A 25572-nucleotide genomic window follows, 5' to 3' on the forward strand; every position below is an offset into this window, starting at 1 on the left:
AAATAAGAACAATCCCAGGTTTCTTTTCAGCAATGTACTATTCATCACTAATAGAGGAAAATAAGAATAATCCCAGGTTTCTTTTCAGCACTGTAGCCAGGCTGACAAAAAGTCACAGCTCTGTTGAGCCCAGTGTTCCCTTAGCTCTCAGCAGTGATGAATTTATGGCTTTCTTTACAAATAAAATCACAACTATTAGAGATAAAATTCAGCAGATGCTTCCTATACCTGCAATAAATGAATCTTCTACTACAGTAGCTCTTGAATCATCTGTAGGACCTCAGTTATGTTTAGACTGCTTCTCTCCCATAGATCTCTCTGAATTTACATCAGTAGTTGCTTCATCGAAATCATCAACGTGTCTCTTAGACCCCATCCCGACTAGACTGCTTAAAGACACCCTGCCATTAATGAACTCATCTTTATTAGACTTGGTAAATTTATCTCTAGTATCAGGCTACGTACCACAGGCCTTTAAGACTGCAGTAATCAAACCTTTACTCAAAAAGCCTAGTCTTGATCCAAGAGTCTTGGCTAATTATAGACCAATATCCAACCTGCCATTTATTTCTAAAATCCTAGAAAAAGCTGTTGCTAAGCAGCTATCAGACCACTTACAAAGGAATGAACTATTTGAAGATTTTCAATCAGGATTTAGAGCACATCATAGTACAGAAACAGCACTGTTAAAAGTTACCAACTTGTTTCTATACTTGTCCTCCTAGACCTTAGTGCTGCATTCAACACCATTGACCACAGCATCTTATTACAGAGACTGGAGCATGTGACTGGTATCAGAGGAACAGCGTTAAAATGGTTCCAATCCTATTTATCAGACAGATTCCAGTTTGTTCATGTCCATGATGAACCTTCCACACGAACAAAAGTTAGTTATGGAGTTCCACAAGGCTCTGTGCTCGGACCGATTCTGTTCACCCTGTACATGCTTCCTTTAGGATATGTCATTAGGAAGCACTCTATTAATTACCACTGCTATGCAGATGACACTCAGTTATATCTATCTATTAAACCTGTTAACATAAACCAGTTAACCAGACTTCAAGCATGTCTAACTGACTGGATGACCAGTAACTTTCTACTTTTAAATTCAGAGAAAACAGAAGTTATTGTATTTGGGCCTAAAAACCTCAGAAATAACTTTTCTAAAATTATAGTTACCTTAGATGGCATAGCCCTGGCCTCCAGCACTACTGTGAAAAACCTTGGAGTTATCTTTGGCCAGGACATGTCCTTTAACCCTCTGGGGTCAACGAACGTGCCGGCGCGTTTTGACACATCTTCTCCTGAAAACGCAGGAACTAACTTAAATTACTCCATCAATTTTGATCGTACAGATCAAAGAAATATATCATTCAAATCTGTAAAGGGTCTAGTTTTAGTTGTATACCATCATAATAACAACAAATGGGCTTTTGTTAAATAAAGTAAGCTGACAGGGTGCGCTCTCTGTCTTCTCTGTCTCTGTCATCTCTCTTCACAGACACGTAAATAAAACAACCAGAATCTCAGCGAATACTTGACTCATAAAAATAATAAATATATGTCTAGAAAGCTTGAAATGTTTTCTTTTAAATGAAACAATTCAAGTCGAAAACAAATCATCACTTTTTATTTAATCCGTATGAACGTAAGGAGAAATACGTTTTCTCCTGTCTCACCTCATTACAGGTAATGCAATCCCGCCTCGTACTCTGTACTGTGTTCACTGTTCACATGGAAATAATCTCAGGTGAACCAGGTAATTCTGTACACGCCCCCGAGAAATTACATAAAACGTCAAACTTCATCATAGGATTTACTCACTTTTTCTGCGCGTTTGGATGATGGCACGTTACACAGGTGAAGAAACGCTTCTTATATTCCACAGAGACAAATAGTTTAGTTTGTCCTCAGAGTAAAAACATGACTCAAATGACGAACATTTGGCTCCGCATTGTATTGTATTGTGCTGCACTAATCCCCTCTCAGCCACATTGACTGAAAGGCTCATTATGCAGGTCTTTGTCTGGTTGTGGAGTGCGTCTTTTGTCTTCTCAGGTAAATCACGACTATTCATTTTGAGACACACCTTGTTGCATATGTCTTTTCTAATCAAAAAGTGTCTTAGAAAATTTAAATCAGTGTATTGTTTTCCGTGAATGAGTGAACAAGATGACTTTTACATCACTGTGAAGCAAACACTTGAGCCTACAACATGCATTTCTCCAAAGTCTTGTGAACCAATGTCCTGTATGTGTTTTATGGTCTTAATTCAGTGACTTAAAAATTGAAGTCTTTCAGTAACCATGCATAAACACTGTAAAACTTGCTGCTCACATATTATTGTAGCCCAGTTTGTGCTGATTACAGTGTTATCAGACTTGGCCATTAATATGTTTAAAAGCAACTGAAAAAAGCACAAATGTCAGGGCATGTCAAAATTTGTCCAGGGCCCCAAAACACCCTCAAACCCCAGAGGGTTAACTCACACATAAAACAAATCTCTAGAACTGCCTTCTTTCACCTGCGCAACATTTCCAAAATTAGGAACATCCTGCCTCAAAATGATGCAGAAAAACTAGTCCATGCATTTGTTACCTCAAGGCTAGATTACTGTAACTCATTACTATCTGGATTTCCCAGTATCTCCATAAAAAGCCTCCAGTTAATCCAGAATGCTGCAGCCAGAGTCCTGACAGGAACTAGCGAGAGAGATCATATTTCTCCTATATTAGCTTCTCTTCATTAGCTCCCTGTAAAATACAGAATAGAATTTAAAATCCTTCTTTTCACATACAAATCCCTTCATGATCAAGCTCCTTCATACCTTAAAGACCTCATAGTACCATATTATCCCAAAAGACCACTTCACTCTCAGAGTGCAGGTCTACTTGTGGTTCCCAGAGTTTCCAAAAGCAGAATGGGAGGCAGAGCCTTTAGCTATCAAGCTCCTCTCCTGTGGAACCAGCTCCCAGTTTGGGTTCAGGAGGCAGACACTCTCAGGCTAGACTTAAAACCTTCCTCTTTGACAAAGCCTATAGTTAGGGCTGGATTCAGGTAACCCTGAACCATCCCTTAGTTATGCTGCTACAGGCCTAGACTGCCCAAGGACCATCGGTGCACCAAGCTCCCCTACCCCTCCCCTCGCTTCCCTTCCCTTCACCTCTCTTCCTCTCCTCCCCCCTCACATTGAATTCACCATTTAATGTCACTAACCTTGTGCTCTCTCTCTCCCCTAGTTTGTATTCTCTCTCCCTCTCTCTCTGTTCTCTCTCTGTACCTTCTGCAGGTATCCCCGGTCCTGGAGCTATATATCGCTGATGTGCAGTTACTGGCCCCACCAACCTGCAGTGTCTATTTGTTGTTTATTGTTGCTGTTCTTTTCTCTCTGCTCTATCCACTCACCCGAACCTGTCGAGGCAGATGGCCGTCCAAACTGAGCCCGGTTCTGCTGGAGGTTTTTTCTTCCGTTAAAGGGAGTTTTTCCTCTCCACTGTCGCCAAGTGCTTGCTCATAAGAGATTTGTTGGGTTTTTTGTTTTTGTAAAGTCACTCACTCTGCTTGAGTTTTCTCTCCCTCAGCCTGAGTTATTGCTCCCTCAGCCTGAGTTCTCACTCACTCAGCCTAAGTCCTCACTCACTCAGCCTGAGTCCTTACTCCCTCAACCTGAGCCTTCAGAATTATAGCATTGCCACCGCTGGCACTGCCAGCAAGGACAAGAGTAGCCCCCATCTCCAGTCCTGCAGCCCAGCGCTGTTTCCTCGCTGGAGCCCAGAGCTGCCTCTTGCAGCCAGAGCCCAGAGCTGCCCAGCGGTGAGAAGGTCTCGAGTACAATAAGGTCAGGTTGTTTTTGTCCTGCATTTTGGGCTTACACCTGTCCTTCTCAGCACACCACCAACATGTAACACACACATAATTTTCTAAGTGAATTACTCTTAACATTACAAAATATATTTTATGGTATTATGCAATTCCTAGCTGCCATAAAATTTAAAAGGCTGTCATATAAACAAAGTGCTCTCCTTCATCTGTATTCTGCTCTAACTTAATTGCTATGGTAGAATAATACAACACCTTAGGTATTATTGATGGCCCTACACCAGGGGTTTCAAACTCCAGTCCTCAAGGGCCAGTGTCCTGCTTATTTTCCAACTAGCCCTGCCCTTTCAGCTTCTGATTGGATGAACATACCTGATCCAGGTAATCAGCAGTGGTTAGGGCAGGGATAGTTGGAAAACAAGCAGGACAGTGGCCCTCAAGGACTGGAGTTTGAGACCCCTGCCCTACACCAACAAAGACTGGTTTTAAAACATGTCCTCACTTTTTAGATTAATAAATTAAGGGACAAAATAACCATAAAATTTTATAATAATATATAAACATTTATCAGAGATTAAAAATCTTCACGAAGGGGCTTAGTAGATGCTTAACCTTTACAAACCTCTAGTTTGAGGGTTCTTTTATGTCTATAACTACATTTTTTGTTTTCCTGGCAAGCATAGTAACCTTCAGCCTTAAGTTACTCACCCTCATCACTGCATCCAGGTCCCATGCAAGGCTCAAAATCCTGTGTATGTGGGCAGGGAACACTGAGGTCCAGCTGGGCCTTCAGCATCCTCTGCCTCATCCGTTTACCCGTTTCACAGGTGGCTGAGCTGCAGGCAGACCATGGAGACCAGTTGGAGTAGATACATGTCTCAGGGGTATCATCTGCAGGATGGTAAAGAGAATAATGGTACTATAATATCCTATCACTGTTAACTATGATTTCAAAGTTATGTGAAAAAGAAACCAGGATCTATACCTTCCTCTTTCTCTTCCTGGGCAATATCTGCTACAATGTCATCTACATTGTCTGGCACGATGTTGCACTGTTCACCCTGTGGACATGCAGAAACACTGTGATGTTCCTACAATTCACAACCAACTATTTCTGTTTTCTCTTTAGAAATACCTTTGGTTTCTGAAAGCTATAAGAAAGAGTGCCACCTCTCGAGTACAATAAGGTCAGCAGACTTACAAATTCCATTAACTGTGGCAGCCACAGGAAGAGAACATACTTTATCAGAATATAAGTGTAAGCTGTGTACATGTGTTTTGGCTGTTTGTGTTTCTGGATAAGAAATCCTTTGTGACAAAAGATGCCAAACTCCCCATATCAGCCTCTAGATGCCACTGAAGGACTGCTAACCTTTCTCGTTTGCAGCCAGAGATCCTGGGGAATGTGATTTGTCAATGCTTTGTGTCATTTTATTCATTAATTGTATATCACATTAAATTTAAGTTCATTTACATAAGTGTAGTTCTTTAATTTACTATGATATATGTTAAGCTTGATATTGGGGGTGATAGTGGCCTTACATAGTGTTGTGAGATGTATTTAGTGGTTATAATCACAATGTGTTAGGTATTATTATTATTATTGTTGAAGTGCACATTCCCACAAATAACAACTTACATGTGACAATGTAAATTATATTTTGATAAGCTTAAAGTTAGTTTTTGTTCAATCTGTGAATCAGAATTATTCACAGGTGTTCCAAAGATATGCATTTTTTCAGTTTGTGAAACATTACTCACATTCCACGAGACAGAACTGAACATATCAGCATAGCTGCTGAGCCATGTCCCTGCTTTTGAAGCATTGAATGTACTGTAATGTACTACTCTATGCTGTGTACAGTACATACAAAGTCTTATAGGAATATACATGAGTTTTACCAATTGAAAACACTGCATGAATATCTACCATTATCTGATGAAATGTCAAGTCCTGCGTTATCATTATTATCCCAGGAGGACTACCAATTATCTATATTTCCATGAAGAAGTGACAGGTATCAAAACAGACAGACCTTTCTGGCAATGCGTTCCACCACTACCCTGGCCACAGGAGTGATAGCGCCCCCCTCAGGATCATAAAAAGGGCTCTGAGGATGATCTAGACTGGTCAGAGGGCGGATCTTGTCCTGGGTCACAGTGGGTTTGTTGGGAGACTAAAAGAAACACACAGAAAGACATGTAGACAACAAAGCCTTGAATCTTTGGGATTGGAAGTACAAGCACAAAGTCACTCAAAGTTAAACAAAGGACAAGTCTCAAAGTCAGAAAGCACTAGTGGTGAAGTGCTGCAGTTTATATGGGAAATGGTCTTATCTGTCCACAGTAAAGGTCTGCCAGCATGGGGCTGATAGAAGCACCACAGTCAGAGGCTGTCTGGAAGCAGATAACCAGCTTGTCCTTCACTCCCCTACTGTGGCCACACAAAAAAAAAAAACAGGGAAAGAGCAGCAGTGTTTTTGTTTGTGAGGCAGAGCAGAAAATAAGGAGGGGTAATGAGTGGCCACTAATTAAAAGATATAGTAAAGGTAATAGCACAAAGGATGCATCTCATTACTGTTACAGGCCTGTGCCTTTTACAACTTCGTAACAGAAAGCCAAAGTCCCACCCCACTTCCAGAATAGCCACAGTTTAACTATCCTCTGCTGCAGTATATTTTTAGTGAGGTTTTCTTTCATCGATCTTTCTGAAAAAGGTTTAATGTGATACTTGTGTGTTCTGCCCTTGTTCTTGGCTAAATGTTTTTCACAGTCTGAGCATGCTGTTATTTTAACAATGGTAAAACAATGGCAAAATATCAGGAAAAACTATCTGCATTTTAGTCACCATTGTGTATTTGGGCAAACAAAGCACTGGAGTGTACATTAGTTTCATCACGAAAGCAATCTTTTTGATTCCTAAATGGATTCATGATTTATTTGTAGTTAACATTAGGGATAATGATACCCCAGTTGAAATTGTAAGTAAAAAATATGTGAATCACATCTGCATTTTCCGATTTAATGAGAAGTATGAGTTTTCATGCTAAACACGGATTTTAAAGTACCTTTACTGCTTCGGTGAGCTGTGGCATGGCAATTGCTGCAGCTCCAAATGCCCACTGCATTGATAGGTGGCTCAAATCATGGGTCAAACTACAAAATGTATTTCTATTCAAACTCAGTCGCACACTACACTTATTGTAGTATCTGTGGAATTCACCTCACACAGTATCTTTATTGTATGTCTCTTCCTCTATGACTCACAGTTTGAAAACCTGAAAATGTATGATAAAAATATTTTTCAGAGATTTTCCTGTTACATGTTTTTCTTTGTTCGATTAGGTCATGGAGATGTCCAAAACTTTATGCATCAGACTATACAGAGTTATATTATAATTATATACAGTAAAACAGAACACAAACTGAAATTGCTTAATATAACTGAACTGCCCTTAGAGAGGTTTATTTTAGATTGTGCGTTCCACCACTACCCTTCCATTTTGAGCATGATTGCAAAAGGATGAGGATTTTGGCAAAGTTAGGACAGTCCTCACTTTTTCAGACACCTGTTGAGGGTTACACAAGGGTTAGGGTTAGAGTTAGGTTTAGGATAAGGATAGAGTAATTGTCTATGGAATGTATTATGTGTGCCCTAACAAAGATACAGTAGAAATATGAGTTTGTGTGTGTGTGTGTGTGTGTGGAGGGGTGAGAAGGAGAAAAAGACAGGAAGAAGAATAAGCAGTGGAGTAAAATTTTTCCTGAAGCCAGCCAAAATACGCAAGAGAGCACAGTTCAGTGGGTTCATCTGTGAGCACTGAGGGATCAGCCAAAGGTTTACATGTGGTCATAGAGTTTGGTCAAATATATGCACACATAAACTAATTTGTTAGTGCTGACTGGAGACACTGAAGACACAGAAGACAGCACTTTGGGGTGAGGTTGGGAGGCGAAGATTTTCAAGGCTGCTAAAGGAGAATTGGAGGGGTGATGACACTTGAATTGTTGTAGAGTGGAAGTATGTGAAGAGGTGAGAGAGGGAGTGACTATGAATGTGAGCAGACAGGCACATAAAGAAGAAGTGGGTGGCTTAATGACAAGGTCAAAACGCAAGAGTGAAAGGAAGACTCAGCTAGAATAAAAAGGTGGACAGAATAACAGTTTCCAAAAGGCTTTAATTGCTATCGGACTGTGGGGTTGTAACCTGAGATCAGTCACATATTCATTAAATGGAAGACAAGTGCTTTGTTAAAATAGTGATCACAGATACATCCACCCATCCTTTATCTATACCCGCTTATTCCTATTTAGGGTTGCAGGGATCTGCTTTTTTATGTCAGTAAACATGTTTGGGAGCAAATTACTGATATGACTTGATGCTTTAATTTAGTAATAATATCCAAATGTTTGAATGTTTTGTTTTTGCCTAGGGGTTGCCGGTACGTAACATGATGTGAGTTTCCCTTCCAACACTCTCCCACTCTCAACAAACAAGAAAAACCCCCATGACTTCTACCTCTTAACGTAAATTATTTATTTTCAAATAAACAAAACAGAAACCGAAACCAAACGGCGAAGCCTGACAAACTACTAACAAAAACGCTATAATAGCCCTACGTCGTCTAACAAAAGAAAATCAACAAAAAATCACTGGTTTTCTTTTCCTGGAACTCCTAACCAAACACACAGGAGAAAAAAAATGAAACAAAAACACCTAGGCTTTCTTCCTAGGGACTAATAAATAAAGAAACAGTGCTCACTATATACAGTGTGATTTATCCAAAACAGCCTTACACAAAATAAACACTACAAATCTTATTCTACAAACTGGTTTACCAAAACGACTTTCCAAAAAACTTCCTGCTAGCATGACGACCACAACTAACGCTGGCTTGGGAGCGGTAGAGATCGGAGAAGAGCTCTCCCTTCCGGGACTCGGTTACAGCTTCTTATCGTCATCTCGGAAGGTTGAACCAATCAGCAACGTCAGGTCCACTTGACCCAACCAATCACGAACTCCACTGGTCCACGCCCCTTTCCTTTCATACTCACATACGCACCTACACAGACTGGGGAGGAGAGCACTAGCAACCACACATACCACAAATTCACACATAATGACCCCTAGGGTCATAACAGTTTTCACTGACCTCATATGTCACCCCACCGTCAGTGCCTGCATCCCAGGGGATCAGGTCCTGGACCACCTTCTGGGCTCAGCCACATTCCTTGGTACACAGGTCCTCAGCAGATAGACCCACATTCCAGTCTGGACTGGGCCCCAACATAGTCAGGAAAGACATGAGATGACGAGTAGGAATCTACCTCAGACTCTCGAAATGGCGGTACTAATGCAATATGCCGGCTAACGTCAAAACCATCCTGAGGGCGTGCAAAAGGTGATTGGAATAGGGGACTGGTAGAGACAGCAGCGCTCTGCTCCAGTTCCAGAACCCTCACCTTTAGATGTAAGGCTTCTATCTCCAATTGTTTATTCCTGAGTTCCACCTCCCTCAACTGTAGCGTCACCCGCAACTCCTCAGATGCCATTCCAGTCTGACCTGGGACGTCTTTAGCTGGGGTGGGAATGGCAGCTAACTCGCTCGGCGCTGCTCCATCTGTCGGAGTTGGCCTACCAAACGACCCTTTGTCCGCTAAGTTAGCTAATAGGAGTTGTTTGATTTCCTCCTTTTTAGCATTAAAGGGTAACTGCACATCAAAAAAATTAGCTATCAGAACCAAGTCAGCCTTTCGGCACCGTTCCAACTTGTCTTTGGTGGGATTCAAGGTGAAATCCTCTAATTTAAACTCCATAATGAGTTTAAACTGTCAAACAGACTGGGTGGAGAAAATGCGACTTACCGTATGATAGAGCGATGAAGAATAATCCCGAACAATGACGCTTCCGGGTACCGGACGAGAAAATGATTCCGGGGGCGGTACAATAATCCCGGCCGAATTAACTATTCCGGACGAGCCCCCAAATCTATGTTACGACCGGCCTAGGGGTTGCCGGTACGTAACATGATGTGAGTTTCCCTTCCAACACTCTCCCACTCTCAACAAACAAGAAAAACCCCCATGACTTCTACCTCTTAACGTAAATTATTTATTTTCAAATAAACAAAACAGAAACCGGAACCAAACGGCGAAGCCTGACAAACTACTAACAAAAACGCTATAATAGCCCTACGTCGTCTAACAAAAGAAAATCAACAAAAAATCACTGGTTTTCTTTTCCTGGAACTCCTAACCAAACACACAGGAGAAAAAAAATGAAACAAAAACACCTAGGCTTTCTTCCTAGGGACTAATAAATAAAGAAACAGTGCTCACTATATACAGTGTGATTTATCCAAAACAGCCTTACACAAAATAAACACTACAAATCTTATTCTACAAACTGGTTTACCAAAACGACTTTCCAAAAAACTTCCTGCTAGCATGACGACCACAACTAACGCTGGCTTGGGAGCGGTAGAGATCGGAGAAGAGCTCTCCCTTCCGGGACTCGGTCGCAGCTTCTTATGGTCATCCTGGAAGGTTGAACCAATCAGCAACGTCAGGTCCACTTGACCCAACCAATCACGAACTCCACTGGTCCACGCCCCTTTCCTTTCATACTCACATACGCACACAGACTGGGGAGGAGAGAACTAGCAACCACACATACCACAAATTCACACATAATGACCCCTAGGGTCATAATAGTTTTCACTGACCTCATATGTCACCCCACCATCAGTGCCCGCATCCCAGGGGATCAGGTCCTGGACCACCTTCTGGGCCCAGCCACATTCCTTGGTACACAGGTCCTCAGCAGATAGACCCACATTCCAGTCTGGACTGGGCCCCAACATAGTCAGGAAAGACATGAGGTGACGAGTCCGGTCCACTGAAAATTCAGCTGATGGGGCAGCTCGCCTGACACAGAAAGAGGAAGAGTGAGGCAAACAATTTTGTCAGGTTAAGGGTGAAAAACAGAGACTTTAGCCGCATCTGAACTGACAAGCAGAAACTTCTAAAGGATGTAACCCGGATCCGGATGGTATCCATATGTGTGCAATACTCAGCCAGTGCCGCTCAAAAGTAAATATATATACAGCAGAAGAAAATATGCACTGTTAATTAAATGTATATATGTCCTGAGTCACTGCTAAATTATTGCTATGATATGAATGAAGATTATACTGGGACAATGGTTGTCTTGAAATTCCTGAAACACATTTGTTAGAAACACATGAGTCAGAACGCAGTCACTCACACCAGTCAAATTTTCACCTTTGTCTACATTTATTTTCCACTCTCACTGGCAAATAAAATGCTGTGGAGTCCAGTTGTCATAAAAGAGATCATCTCTGCAGGACTAGCACCCCAAAGTGCACATGATATGGTAGAGGCCATAGTACAATATGCCTAGATGAAGCTTGTTACTGATCCATAGGTCTCACCACACCTGCAAATCTTAAATATTTTAACAAAGATATATGTCTGATATTTTGTCATTTTATCAACACAGCTACACAATGGCAGTGATTCAGTGGGGGAGCTGTTTTTAAACCATATTTCTGTGAATATCAAAGCAGAGAGAAAAAAAGATTGTGAAACGGATGATAAACCAGAAGAGAAACTTGACTGGAAGTGAAAAATCTAAACTCTCTGCATAAAAAAATAATACTGACTATGACAAATTAAGATTACATATTCTACCACACATTATGAGGCCACATCAATCACCACTCCATTTGCTCTAATCCAGTACAGGAGACAAACACACCTCTTGACACCTGTTTTGACCAATGATTGATAGCTAAACTAATCATAAGAATTTTCACAGATAACAGATGGGAAGAGTGAGAAGATTCTTGTTGCAACATAGACAATTTGCCAGGGTTTACTTTTCAGCTGTCATCACCCCCACATAAATCTGATTTCAACCAACTCAGTCCTGCCCTAATTTATTTTACTAATGATGGTCTCTGAGGATGTGAATTAGCCCTTATCCCCTGGGAACACACGCTTGACTTGAGTGGATACCAGATCAGACACCTCCCCCAGCACACCTGACCTACAGCAAGCGGTCTTGCGACAGGGTTCGCTGCTGGGTGAGCACAACCGAACTCTTTGGTCAATTATTGAAACTAACCACCAGCTGCTACTGCATGTCACGCAGCTGACTGAACAAATGCGGGCATTCTCAGCTCATTTGGCTTTCCCTGCATTGTCGGCGGAGTCTAAACCTCATTCCCCCAGCCTCATTCCAGTCTCTTCTCCTCCTCCTCCGATCCAGCGGGATATTCTTGTTCCAGATCCGCCACCATAACATGGAGAAAGCGATAAGTGCCGAAATTTTATTTTTCAATGTACAAATGTTTTTAAGGCATGTCCCTCAGGTTTTTCAACAGATTTATCAAAAATACTTTTTTTCCGGACTACTGAGAAACAGGGCATTGACCTGGGCACAAGCCGAGTTCGCCATCAGACCAATGGAGGATCATACATTTGATCAGTTTCTGACATTTTTTCGTCAGATCTTTGACCATCCCGACCACGCTGGAACACCCATGGCTTAGACAACACAATCCCCAAATCGACTGGGCTAGAAACAAAGTTATGCCTTTGTTATGCCGTCCTCACCCCAGTCAAACCCACTAGCGCGCTGCCTGAATCGCCAACGGACCTTACATGGGTACCAAGTGTTACCATGACCTGGCGGAAGTTTTAAGTAAAGACAGGGCATTATCTCTCCCCCCCCCCCACCGCCCATACAATTGTGCCATTGACTTTCTCCCAGGGACCACGTTATCATCCAGCAGACTGTCTGTCTCGCCCCAAGAGACAGTCGATGGAGAAGTACATAAAAGAGTCTCTAGCATCAGGCCTAATCCGTCTATCGTTCTCCCCAGTCAGATCCGGATTTTTTGTCCAAAAGAAGGACAAGACGTTGCGGCCCTGCATCGATTACCTCAGAATTAACAAGATCACCGTAAAGAACAGTTACCCCTCTGCCTTTGCTCTCCTCATCGTTTGAGGCTTTGCCGGGAGCAGCGGTCTTTACCAAATTGGACCTCCGCAACGCGTATCATCTGGTCCGGATAAGGGAGGGCGATGAATGGAACACCGCCTTTAAGACACCACTCGGGCACTTTCATTATGCCTTTCGGCCTTACCAATGCCCCAGCAGTTTTCCAGGCTCTGATTAACAACGTGCTTAGGGATTTTCTTCAATAATTCGTCGTTGTATATCTCGACAATATACTAATATTTTCATGCAACCTGGCAGAACACATCCGTCACATGTGCCAGGTCCTGCCATGTCTTCTAGAGAACCGCCTCTTCGTAAAGGTCAAAAAGTGCGATTTCCACCACCTGGAGGTTGTTGTCCTCAGATATATAATTGATGCCGGTAAACTCCGGACCGATCCCCAGGAGATCTGAGTCATGGTTGACTGGCCGTGACCCAGTAGCCAGCAGGGGCTCCAGCGCTTCCTGGGGTTTGTTAATTTCTACCACCAGTTAGTCCGGGATTACAGTAGCTTGGATGATGGAATTTAAGATGATGGATCTTGCAGCATTTGGAAGAAAATTTCACTACAGCAGCAGCACGCTCTTAATAAGTTGATGATTCCATCTTCATTTACATGTATGCCAAGTGTAACCGGGTCATATATTCTCTTTGTTATAATTACACAAAAACTGTTTTTATCCCCAAATATTTCTATACCTGACTGTCAGGACCTCCTAACCTCTTGTTTTTGTTGATAAAGTTTGAGTTCAAAGCCCCTCCTCATTCATTTCTTCTTCTACAGTAACCCCCTATAAATTCTGGGCGCTCACTTCCCCTCTCCCCTTTTGTACAATTCTCCTGTGGGAGAGGTGGGTGCCATTTAATTAATGCCATTCAATTAACATCGTAATGCTTCCTGTTGTTTCTTATTGTTTTGTATTTATTTTAGATCATCCTCACCATCATGTTTGTTACTACCTGTTGATATGAATGTGTTGGCACATGAGCGCTTATAAAGCTACTTTTAATAGACGAGTGTTGCTAGCTTAAAAGCTACGGTGCTAACTCCCGTCCTGTCTGTTTATATTTATTTGTGTAGGAGCTGGAGCGGGCACAATATTTACATGAAGGTTTTTCTTTTTTTTTCTTTTTATTGTCAGAAAATAAATGGAGATCGCCTCCAAACGTGATCGTAGTGTCACCATTCTCACTTCAACACAATGCAGAAACCCACCGGTCACACAAGTACCAACACAGTGGAGGCAGCTGCCTCAATCCCACTCCCTACCAAATTGATCTTGTTGTTGACAGTGCTGTAGCCTCACTGCGTGAAACACTTGATACTGTGGCCCCTCTGAAAAAGAAGTTAGTGAATCAGAGGAGATTAGCCCCATGGTATAATTTACATATTTGTACCTTAAAGCAGGCTGGAAAGGAAGTGGCGTTCCACAAATTTAGAAGAAATTTTTCTAGCCTGGAAAACCAGTTTATTAACATATGAAAAATCTCTCCGTGAAGCCAGAACTGCATACTATTCATCACTAATAGAGGAAAATAAGAACAATCCCAGGTTTCTTTTGAGCAATGTAGCCAGGCTGACAAAAAGTCACAGCTCTGTTGAGCCCAGTGTTCCCTTAGCTCTCAGCAGTGATGAATTTATGAGTTTCTTTACAAATAAAATCACAACAATTTGAGATAAGAGATGAGATGATAAGAGATATCAGATGATTCCATACCTGAAATAAATAGATCTTCTACTACAGTAGCTCTTGAATCATCTGTAAGACCTCAGTTATGTTTAGACTGCTTCTCTCCCATAGATCTCTCTGAATTTACATCAGTAGTTGCTTCATCAAAATCATCAACGTGTCTCTTAGACCCCATTATGACTAGACTGCTTAAAGACACCCTACCATTAATTAACTCATCTTTATTAGACTTAGTAAATTTATCTCTAGTATCAGGCTACGTACCACAGGCCTTTAAGACTGCAGTAATCAAACCCTTACTCAAAAAGCCTAGTCTTGATCCAAGAGTCTTGGCTAATTATAGACCAATATCCAACCTACCATTTATTTCTAAAAAGCTGTTGCTAAGCAGCTATCAGACCACTTACAAAGGAATGAACTATTTGAAGATTTTCAATCAAGATTTAGAGCACATCATAGTACAGAAACAGCACTGTTAAAAGTCACCAATGATCTTCTCTTAGCCTCAGATAATGGACTTGTTTCGATACTTGTCCTCCTAGACCTTAGTGCTGCATTCGACACTATTCACCACAACATCTTATTACAGAGACTGGAGCATGTGACTGGTATCAGAGGAACAGCATTAAAATGGTTCCAATCCTATTTATCGGACAGATTCCAGTTCGTTCATGTCCATGACGAAACTTCCACACGCACAAGTTAGTTAGTTAGTTATGGAGTTCCACAAGGCTCTGTGCTAGGACCGATTCTGTTCATCCTGTACATGCTTCCTTTAGGCTATGTCATTAGGAAGCACTCTATTAATTACCACTGCTATGCAGATGACACTCAGCTGTATCTATCTATGAAACCTGTTAACATAAACCAGTTAACCAGACTTCAAGCCTGTCTAACTGACATAAAGGCCTGGATGACCAGTAACTTTCTACTTTTAAATTCAGAGAAAACAGAAGTTATTTTATTTAGGCCTAAAAACCTCAGAAATAACTTTTCTAAAATTATAGCTACTTTAGATGGCATAGCTCTGGCCTCCAGCACTACTGTGAAAAACCTTGGAGTTATTTTTGACCAGGACATGTCCTTTAACTCACACATAAAACAAATCTCTAGAACTGCATTCTTTCACCTGCGCAACATTGCCAAAATTAGGAACATTCTGTCTCAAAATGATGCAGAAAAACCAGTCCATGCATTTGTTACCTCAGGACTAGATTGTCTGTAGAGGTTCCTGTCCAGCCTCTCTCAGACTGATGAAGCCACTTGGATGGGTGGCGAAACGTTTCACCTTTAAAGAACTGAAAATCCAGTTGCCATGACTCAACCTCTAGATAACTCAGGACTAGATTACTGTAACTTATTACTATCTGGATGTCCCAGTATCTCCATAAAAAGTCTCCAATTAATCCAGAATGCTTCAGCCAGAGTCCTGACAGGAACTAGCAAAAGAGATCATATTTCTCCTATATTAGCTTCTCTTCATTGGCTCCTTGTAAAATAGAGAATATAATTTAAAATCCTTCTTCTCACATACAAATCCCTTCATGATCAAGCTCCTTCATAACTTAAAGACCTCATGGTACCATATTATCCCAATAGAGCACTTTGCTCTCAGAGCACAGGTCTACTTGTGGTTCCCAGCTCCCAGTCTGGGTTCAGGAGGCAGACACTCTCTGTACTTTTAAGGCTAGACTTAAAACCTTCCTCTTTGACAAACCGTATAGTTAGGGCTGGCTTCAGGCAACCCTGAACCATCCCTTAGTTATGCTGCTACAGGCCTAGACTGCTCGGGGACCATTGGTGCACTGAGCTCCCCTACCCTAACCCCACCCCCTCTTCCCTTCCCTTCACCTCTCTTCTTCTCCTCCCACCTCACATGTATATTCCACCATTGAATGTCACTAACCTTGTGCTCTCTCTCTCCTCTAGTTTGTGCTCCCTCCCTCCCTTTCTCTCTCTCTGTACCTTCTGCAGGTGTCCCCGGTCCTGCAGCTGTATATCACTGATGTGCAGATACTGGCCCCATCAACCTGCATTGTCTATTTGTTGTTTATTGTTGCTGTTCTTTTCTCTCACCTCTATCCACTCACCCCAACCGGTCGAGGCAGGTGGCCGCCCAAACTGAGCCCGGTTCTGCTGGAGGTTTTTTCTTCCGTTAAAGGGAGTTTTAACCCTCTGGGGTCGACGCACGCGCCGGCGCGTTTTGACACATCTTTTTCTGATAAGGCCGAAACAAACTTAAATTACTCCGTCAATTCTGATCGTACAGATAAATATGTATATGTTTTCTTTTAAGTGAAACAATTCAAGTCGAAAACAAATCATCACTTTTTATTTAATCCGTATGAACGTAAGGAGAAGTCCGTTTTTTCCTGTCTCACCTCATTACAGGTAATGCGGTCCCGCCTTGTACACTGTTCACTGTTCACATGTAAATAATCTCAGGTGAACCAGGTAAATATGTGCACCCCCCCGAGAAATGACACAAAATATCAAACTTCATCATAGAATTTACTCACTTTTTCTGCACGTTTGGATGATAGAGCGTCACGGACGTGAAGAAGCGCTCCTTACATTCCACACAGAGACAAATACTTTAGCTTGTCCTCAGAGTAACAACACTGATTTTAACTCAAATGAGGATCGTTTGGCTCCTCATTGTTTTGTATTGTGCTGCACTAAGCCCCTCCCATCTACATTGACTGAAAGGCTCATAATGCGCGTCTTTGTCTGGTCGTTCAGTGCGTCTTTCGTCTTCTCAGGTAAATCACATGACTGTTTATCCTCAGACACACCCTCTTGCATATGGCCTTTCTGGACAAAAAGTGTCTCAGAAAATTTAAATCAGTGTATTGTTTACTGTGAATGTGTGAACAAGATGACATTCACAGCACTCTGAAGTAAACACTTTAGCCTACAACATGCAGGTCTCCAAGGTCTTGTGAACCAATGTTCTGTTTGTGTTTTATGGTCTTATTTCAGTGAGTAAAAAATTTTAGTTTTTCACTAACCATGCATAAACACTTTTTTCTCGAAAACACAATAATGTATAAACTTGCTGCTCACATATTATTGTAGCCAATTTTGTGCTGATTACAGTGTTATTAGACTTTAGACATTAATATGTTTAAAAGACACTGAAAAAAGCACAAATGTCAGGACATGTCAAAATTTGTCCAGGCCCCAAAAACCCCCTCAGACCCAAGAGTGTTAAGTGCTTGCTCTTAAGGGATTTGTTGGGTTTTTTGTTTTAGTTTTTGTAAAGTGCCTTGAGATTATTTGTATTGTGATTTGGGACAAATAAAATTGAATTGAATTGAACTGGCTGGAGGGGGAGGAACAGCCTTTCATAGTTTCGATGGACCATAAAAACCTGGAGTACATCCAGACTGCCAAAAGGCTGAACTCGCGCCAGGCACGGTGGGCATTGCTTTTTAGCCGATTTCATTTCACGGTCATCTACCAGCCTGGTTCTCGCAACCTGAAGCCCGATACCCTCTCCCACCAGTTCTCACATCCTACACTCCACCAGACAGTATCCTACTGCCACACTGTGTGGTGGTCGCAATAACGTGGGATGCGGAGGTAAAAGTCCAGGAGGCTGGACAATAATCCGACCCGGGGGGGTAGCCTCCTAACTGTCTGTTTGTCCACAGGTGCTGCAATGGGCCCCGCCTGTCATTCTGGAGTCACAAGGACGCAGAACATCATCAGACGACGCTTCTGGTGGCCTGCGATGGAAGCAGACATTAGGGAGTTTGTCTCGGCATGCACACAGCATTAGAGACGGTCAGACTCCTCATGGAGCACATCTTTCGGCTCCATGGAATCCCCCTAGGACGTGGTCTAATGACCATGGGGCACAATTTACATTGAGGGTCTGGCGGGCATTTTGTAAGGCACTGGGAGTATTGGTCAACCTGTCCTCTGACTTCCATCCTCAGACCAATAGACAGTGTGAACAAGCGAACCAGGAGCTGGAAGCTGCCCTCCGGTGCCTAACTGCCACCAACCCCTCCTCCTGGCGTTCCACCCTCCCCTGGTTTAAGTACGCCCACAATTCCCAGCTGTGCTCCACCACTGGGATGACCCCTTTCGAGGCCTCAATCGGCTACCTACTTCCTCTCTTCCCTTCTCAGGAACTGGGAAGGAACTGCCCTCCATTCAGCATCACCTCCAGTGCTTCAAATGGGCCGGAGTACAGGCCCGGGTGGCCCTCCGCTGCACCAAGGCACAAAATGCCTGGCAGACCCCTGCACCAGAGTATGAAGTGGGACAGTCTGTCTGGTGATCTACCAGAAACTTTCCCCTGCGATCTGACGCGAAGAAGCTGTTGCCACGTTTCATCAGCCTGTTCAGGATCACTCACCTGGTCAACCTTGTGGCAGTCCGCTTATCCTTGCCCTCGACCATGAGAATCCACCCGATGTTCCATGTATCCCAGCTAAAACCGGTCTCCACCAGTGAGCTACAGCCTCCATCCACGACCCTCCACCTCCCCGGCTCATCAATGATGCCCCGGCCTACGCGGTCCGCCGTCCGCTGGATGTTTGCCAACTGGGTTGTGGACTGCAGTATCTGGTGGACTGGGAGGGTTACGGACCAGGAATGCTGCTGGGTCGCATGTTCGGTCATCCTGGACCACCGGCACCATCTGGTTTCTCCGCAGGTCGCCATCCTCTCATCCGCCACCTGCGCTCCTTCACCTTGCGGACCTTACCTCTTCACGTCTCATCCAACCCAAACCCATTTAATAACCATTTTTGATTCATGTATCTGCATGTGGGTCCTCCTCCCTCGAACACTCAAAGCATAAAAAGTACTGGACATGTAGTCAGACTTGCTAATGCAGTACTTATGCTAATCTTCAGTCAATCTGAGCACAAAGCCACATAATTATATTTCATGTTTCACTTATGCAAAAACCTTTGTTGTATTGTAGCTACATAGTAGGACAGAGGATAGCCCAGAAGTGTGGCAAGACTTGCCAAACTACTATAGCACACTATGCTGACTTAAACTGCAATAAACCCTAGTAAGTAGTTCTGGGAGTGACAGAAATAAAAAAGCTCCTTATTTCACAGCGTTGACAACCAGCTTTCTTTTTTCTTTTCTGTCCATTTTTTTAGCTGATAATCAAATATAACCCTGCAGAACATCATAGCAGTCCTCCAGTTGTTAGGAAGCCACCTGGCAAGAGAAAGTGGAAGTTCAATTCAATTCAATTCAATTTTATTTGTATAGCGCCAAATCACAATACAAATCATCTCAAGGCACTTTACAAAAACTAAAACTAAAAACCCAACAATTCCCTTATGAGCAAGCACTTGGCGACAGTGGAGAGGAAAAAACTCCCTTTAACGGAAGAAAAAAACCTCCAGCAGAACCGGGCTCAGTTTGGGCGGCCATCTGCCTCGACCGGTTGGGGTGAGTGGATAGAGCAGAGAGAAAAGAACAGCAACAATAAACAACAAATAGACACTGCAAGTTGGTGGGGCCAGTAACTGCACATCAGCGATAAACAGCTCCAGGACCAGGGACACCTGCAGAAGGTACAGAGAGAGAGAGAGAGAGAGAGAGGGAGGGAGAGAGCACAAACTAGGGGAGAGAGAGAGCACAAGGTTAGTAACATTCAATGGTGGAATATACACGAGGTGGGAGAGAAGGGGGGGGTTAGGGTAGGGGAGCTCAGTGCACCGATGGTCCTCGGGCAGTCTAGGCCTATAGCAGCATAACTAACTAAGGGATGGTTCAGGGTTGCCTGAAGCCAGCCCTAACTATATGCTTTGTCAAGGAGGAAGGTTTTAAGTCTAGCCTTAAAAGTATAGAGAGTGTCTGCCACCTGAACCCAGGCTGAGAGCTGGTTCCACAGGAGAGGAGCTTGATAGCTAAAGGCTCTGCCTCCCATTCTGCTTTTGAGAACTCTGGGAACCACAAGTAGGCCTGCACTCTGAGAGCGAAGTGGTCTATTGGGATAATATGGTACTATGAGGTCTTTAAGGTATGAAGGAGCTTGATTATGAAGGGATTTGTATGTGAGAAGAAGGATTTTAAATTCTATTCTATATTTTACAGGGAGCCAATGAAGAGAAGCCAATATAGGAGAAATATGATCTCTCTTGCTAGTTCCTGTCAGGACTCTGGCTGCGGCATTCTGGATTAATTGGAGGCTTTTTATTAAGATATTAGGACATCCAGATAGTAATGAGTTACAGTAATCTAGCCTTGAGGAAACAAATGCATGGACTAGTTTTTCTGCATCATTTTGAGACAGGATGTTCCTAATTTTGGAAATGTTGCGCAGGTGAAAGAATGCAGTTCTAGAAATTTGTTTTATGTGTGAGTTAAAGGACATGTCCTGGTCAAAAATAACTCCAAGGTTTTTTACAGTAGTGCTGGAGGCCAGGGCTATGCCATCTAGAGTAGCTATAATTTTAGAAAAGTTATTTCTGAGATTTTTAGGCCCAAATATAATGACTTCTGTTTTCTCCGAGTTTAAAAGTAAAAAGTTACTGGTCATCCAGGCCTTTATGTCAGTTAGACAGGCTTGAAGTCTGGTTAACTGGTTTGTGTTAACAGGTTTAATAGATAGATATAACTGAGTGTCATCCGCATAGCAGTGGTAATTAATAGAGTGCTTCCTAATGATATATCCTAAAGGAAGCATGTACAGGGTGAACAGAATCGGTCCTAGCACAGAACCTTGTGGAACTCCATAACTAACTTTTGTTCGTGTGGAAGGTTCATCATGGACATGAACAAACTGGAATCTGTCCGATAAATAGGATTGGAACCACTTTAACGCTGTTCCTCTGATACCAATCACATGCTCCAGTCTCTGTAATAAGATGTTGTGGTCAATGGTGTCGAATGCTGCACTAAGGTCTAGGAGGACAAGTATCGAAACAAGTCCATTATCTGAGGCTAAGAGAAGATCGTTGGTAACTTTCAACAGTGCTGTTTCTGTACTATGATGTGCTCTAAATCCTGATTGGAAATCTTCAAATAGTTCATTCCTGTGTAAGTGGTCTGATAGCTGCTTAGCAACAGCTTTTTCTAGGATTTTAGAAATAAATGGCAGGTTGGATATTGGTCTATAATTAGCCAAGACTCTTGGATCAAGACTAGGCTTTTTGTGTAAAGGTTTGATTACTGTAGTCTTAAAGGCCTGTGGTACGTAGCCTGATACTAGAGATAAATTTACCAAGTCCAATAAACATGAGTTCATTAATGGCAGGGTGCCTTTAAGCAGTGTAGTCGGGATGGGGTCCAAGAGACACGTTGATGATTTCGATGAAGCAACTACTGATGTAAATTCAGAGAGATCTATAGGAGAGAAGCAGTCTAAACATAACTGAGGTCCTACAGATGATTCAAGAGCTACTGTAGTAAAAGATTCATTTATTGCAGGTATAGGAAGCATCTGCTGAATTTTATCTCTAATAGATGTGATTTTATTTGTAAAGAAACTCATAAATTCATCACTGCTGAGAGCTAAGGGAACACTGGGCTCAACGGAGCTGTGACTTTTTGTCAGCCTGGCTACAGTGCTGAAAAGAAACCTGGGATTGTTCTTATTTTCCTCTATTAGTGATGAATAGTATGCAGTTCTGGCTTTACGGAGAGCTTTTTTATGTGTTAGTAGACTGTTTTTCCAGGCTAGAAAAATTTCCTCTGTTTGTGGAACGCCACTTCCTTTCCAGCCTTCGTGATGCCTGCTTTAAGGTACGAACATGTAAATTATACCATGGGGCTAGTCTTCTCTGAATCACTAACTTCTTTTTCAGAGGGGCTACAGAATCAAGCGTTTCACGCAGTGAGGTTACAGCGCTGTCAACAACATGATCAATTTGGTAGGGAGTAGGATTAAGGCAGCTGCCCTCAACTATGTTTATACTTGGCATAGATGCAAATAAAGATGGAATCATTTTCTTAAATTTATTAACAGCGTTGTCGGATAAACATCTGCTGTAGTGGAATTTTCTTCCAGACGCTGCATGATCCATCATTTTAAATTCGAAAGTTATTAAAGAATGATCTGACAAAACAGGATTTGGGGGGAAAATTATTAGATGTTCAATTTCGATGCCATAGGTCAGAACAAGATCAAGGGTGTGATTAAAACAGTGGGTGGGTTTATTAACGTTTTGAATGAAACCAATTGAATCTAATATAGAATTAAATGCAATGCTGAGGCTGTTATTTTCAACATCTACATGAATGTTAAAATCTCCCACTATAATGACTTTATCTGATCTAAGCACTAAATCAGACAGGAAGTCAGGGAATTCAGTTAAAAACTCTGAGTAAGGAACAGGTGGACGGTACAAAATGACAAGTAGAACTGGTTTTTGTGTTTTCCAGTTTGTATGTGAGAGACTAAGAGTGAGGCTCTCAAATGAGTTATAACTGTTCTGAGGATGAAAGTTTAATAATAAGTTTGACTGGAAGATTGCAGCTACTCCTCCACCTCGACCTGTGCTTCAAGGAACATGATAATTTTTATGACTGAGGGGGGTTGATTCATTCAGACTGACATATTCATCCTGCTGTAACCAGGTTTCAGTAAGATAAAGTAGGTCAATTTGGTGATCAGTTATCAAATCATTTACTAACAGAGACTTAGAAGAAAGGGACCTAATATTTAATAATCCACATTTGACAGTTCTGTTTTTCTGTTCAATAAGAGGAGTGGTCTTAATTTTTATTAGGTTTTTATGAATAACTCCTCTTCTGTTAACTTCTGATTTATTTGATTTATATGTTCGAGGGGCAGACACAGTCTCTATGTGGTTTGAAGGGGGCGGCGGCTCTAAGGAAACTGCAGAGAAGCGTTTTAGACTGAGTCTCTGCATCCCGGTCCCCACCCTGGATTGTCAGGCTTTAGGTCGGCTAAGAAACTCGGCCAAATTCCTAGAGATGAGAGCCAGCACCATTCAAAGTGGGATGGATTCCATCTCTCGCTATCAGACCGGGTTTTCCCCAGAAGGTGGCCCAATTGTCTATGAAGCCCACATCGTTTGCTGGACACCACCTAAACAGCCAGCGACGGAACGACGACATGCGGCTAAACGTGTCATCGCTGGTCAGATTGGGGAGGGGTCCAGAGAAAACTACGGAGTCCGACATTAATTTAGCAAAGTTACACACTGACTCAACATTAATTTTAGTGACCGCCGATTGGCGTAATCGCGTGTCATTGCTGCCGACGTGAATAACAATTTTCCCATATTTACGATTAGCCTTAGCCAGCAGCTTCAGATTTGACTCGATGTCGCCCGCTCTGGCCCCAGGAATACATTTGACTATGGTTGCTGGTGTCTCTAGCTTCACGTTCCTGACTATGGAATCGCCAATTATCAGAGTCGGTTTCTCAGCGGGTGTGTCGCTGAGCGGGGAAAATCTATTAGAAACATGAACAGGCAGGTGATGAGCCGTGGGCTTCTGCTTAGGAGTATGTTTCCTTCGGACCGTCACCCAGGCTAATTCTCCGGGCTGCTCCGGAGCTGCCCTTGGACCGCTAACAGACCCTGAGCTCGGTGGCTCCACACCAGCTAACGGGGCTAGGCTAGCTGGCTTTTGTTCGAAGGTGCGGAGCCGCGCTTCCAAATCAGTGATCCTCGCCTCCAAGGCTAACAGAACCTTACACTTAATACAGGTATCATTATCGCTAAAGGAGGCAGAGGAATAACTAAACATGTGGCACACCGAGCAGGAGAGAGAGAGAGAGGGAGAGGCCATGTTAGCAAGCTAACTAGCTAGCTAAGCTAACCGGTAGGCCAACGAGCGCTAAGTCAGGAAATAGCAACAAACACCGGTCAAAACAGAAAGGTACCCGACCAGCACCGGAATGCAGCAGCCAGTGAACCGTTCAAAGTCTAGCCGGTTCCCAGGTGTGCCAAACCACAGCTAGTCTGCCGCCAGTCTGCAGACGAACCACACAACACACACAACACGACACACCTGCAAGACAAAAGTGATTCGCTTACCCGGATGTTCAGCTACATCCGGGTAAGCGATGTAAGTGTGGCAAGAGAGAGTGGAAGTATGGAGACAACAAGGAGCCAGCAGAGTGTCATGGATATAAAGTGAAAGAAACGACACAGAGGGGGTGGACTAAAGAAAAGGAATTTAGCAGTGAGACAAAAAAGAGGAAGCAGCCGCAGTACAGTATATCTGGTGCGATTTGGTAGAGTAGGAAGACATGGTGCAGCAAAGAGTTTTTTTTTATCAGAATCTCTGTGAAGAGGGTGATCTTTTTTTCATTAAAGTCTAAGAAAAACAGGCTATCTAACTTGAGAATGTGGTTTGTGTAAGGATTTGGTGCTGATTTCTTAGTGACTGTGTGTGAGCTTGATAAAAATGAAAAATGAAAAAAAAAAAAAAAAAATGAAGCCCTGCTACCTACCTTAATGCTTGCTAGCTGATAGACCTGAGATAGAGCTGAGATAACTAAAATTTAAATGTCAAGTTCTGAATAGGAATTCTGTCTCTGTTTTTACCTGAGAAAATACCTCCCATCTTTTGGTATTAAAAAATGAAGAAACTAATCAGCTTCAGCCTCATTTCATCTTACACAGCCATCATAACACAATATGCTTTGTGTTCTAATACTTACAGGTATTCGGAGGGATATTACATATCATTTATTTACATATTATAGATATTACAGGAGGGCACTCTCATGGCTACGAATGAGGCTCAAAATGAGTATTTCAAATGAAAAAAGAAAAATATATATTTATAATATTTCTTCCTTCACTAACTAAAATTTGACATTAGCGTATAAAACTTCAACTCTCCACCAACTATGGAGCCAGTAAGTTCCTTACAGTTTGGCTTACACTATGGATATGTAAAACATGGTTCTCACGAAAAAGCCATTTTCATGGACTGTAGGAAACATAAGTACTACCAGCCAAACGTTTGGACACATTTTTCCTATCAGTTGCGTTTAAATTTTTGATGGGTAGTGTATATGTAAGTGCCTTTGGCCAAACTGCCGGTTTTAATACATCTTGAGCCTCACTTGCT

General features: G+C 42.4%; 1 protein-coding gene across 1 annotated transcript in view; it reads right to left on the minus strand.

The window, feature by feature from the left end:
- Positions 1-25572, minus strand: part of spon1a (spondin 1a) — a 135908-nt gene that overhangs the window by 14981 nt on the left and 95355 nt on the right. The window contains exons 8-11 of the mRNA XM_026320545.1: positions 10545-10746; positions 5856-5996; positions 4805-4880; positions 4528-4710 (exon numbers count right to left, since the gene is read on the minus strand). Of these exons, the coding sequence (XP_026176330.1) occupies positions 4528-4710; positions 4805-4880; positions 5856-5996; positions 10545-10746 (602 nt within the window). The remainder of the gene's footprint in view (positions 1-4527; positions 4711-4804; positions 4881-5855; positions 5997-10544; positions 10747-25572) is intronic.

The sequence above is a fragment of the Mastacembelus armatus genome, chromosome 3, assembly GCF_900324485.2.
Source record: "Mastacembelus armatus chromosome 3, fMasArm1.2, whole genome shotgun sequence".
NCBI classification, from domain to species: domain Eukaryota; kingdom Metazoa; phylum Chordata; class Actinopteri; order Synbranchiformes; family Mastacembelidae; genus Mastacembelus; species Mastacembelus armatus.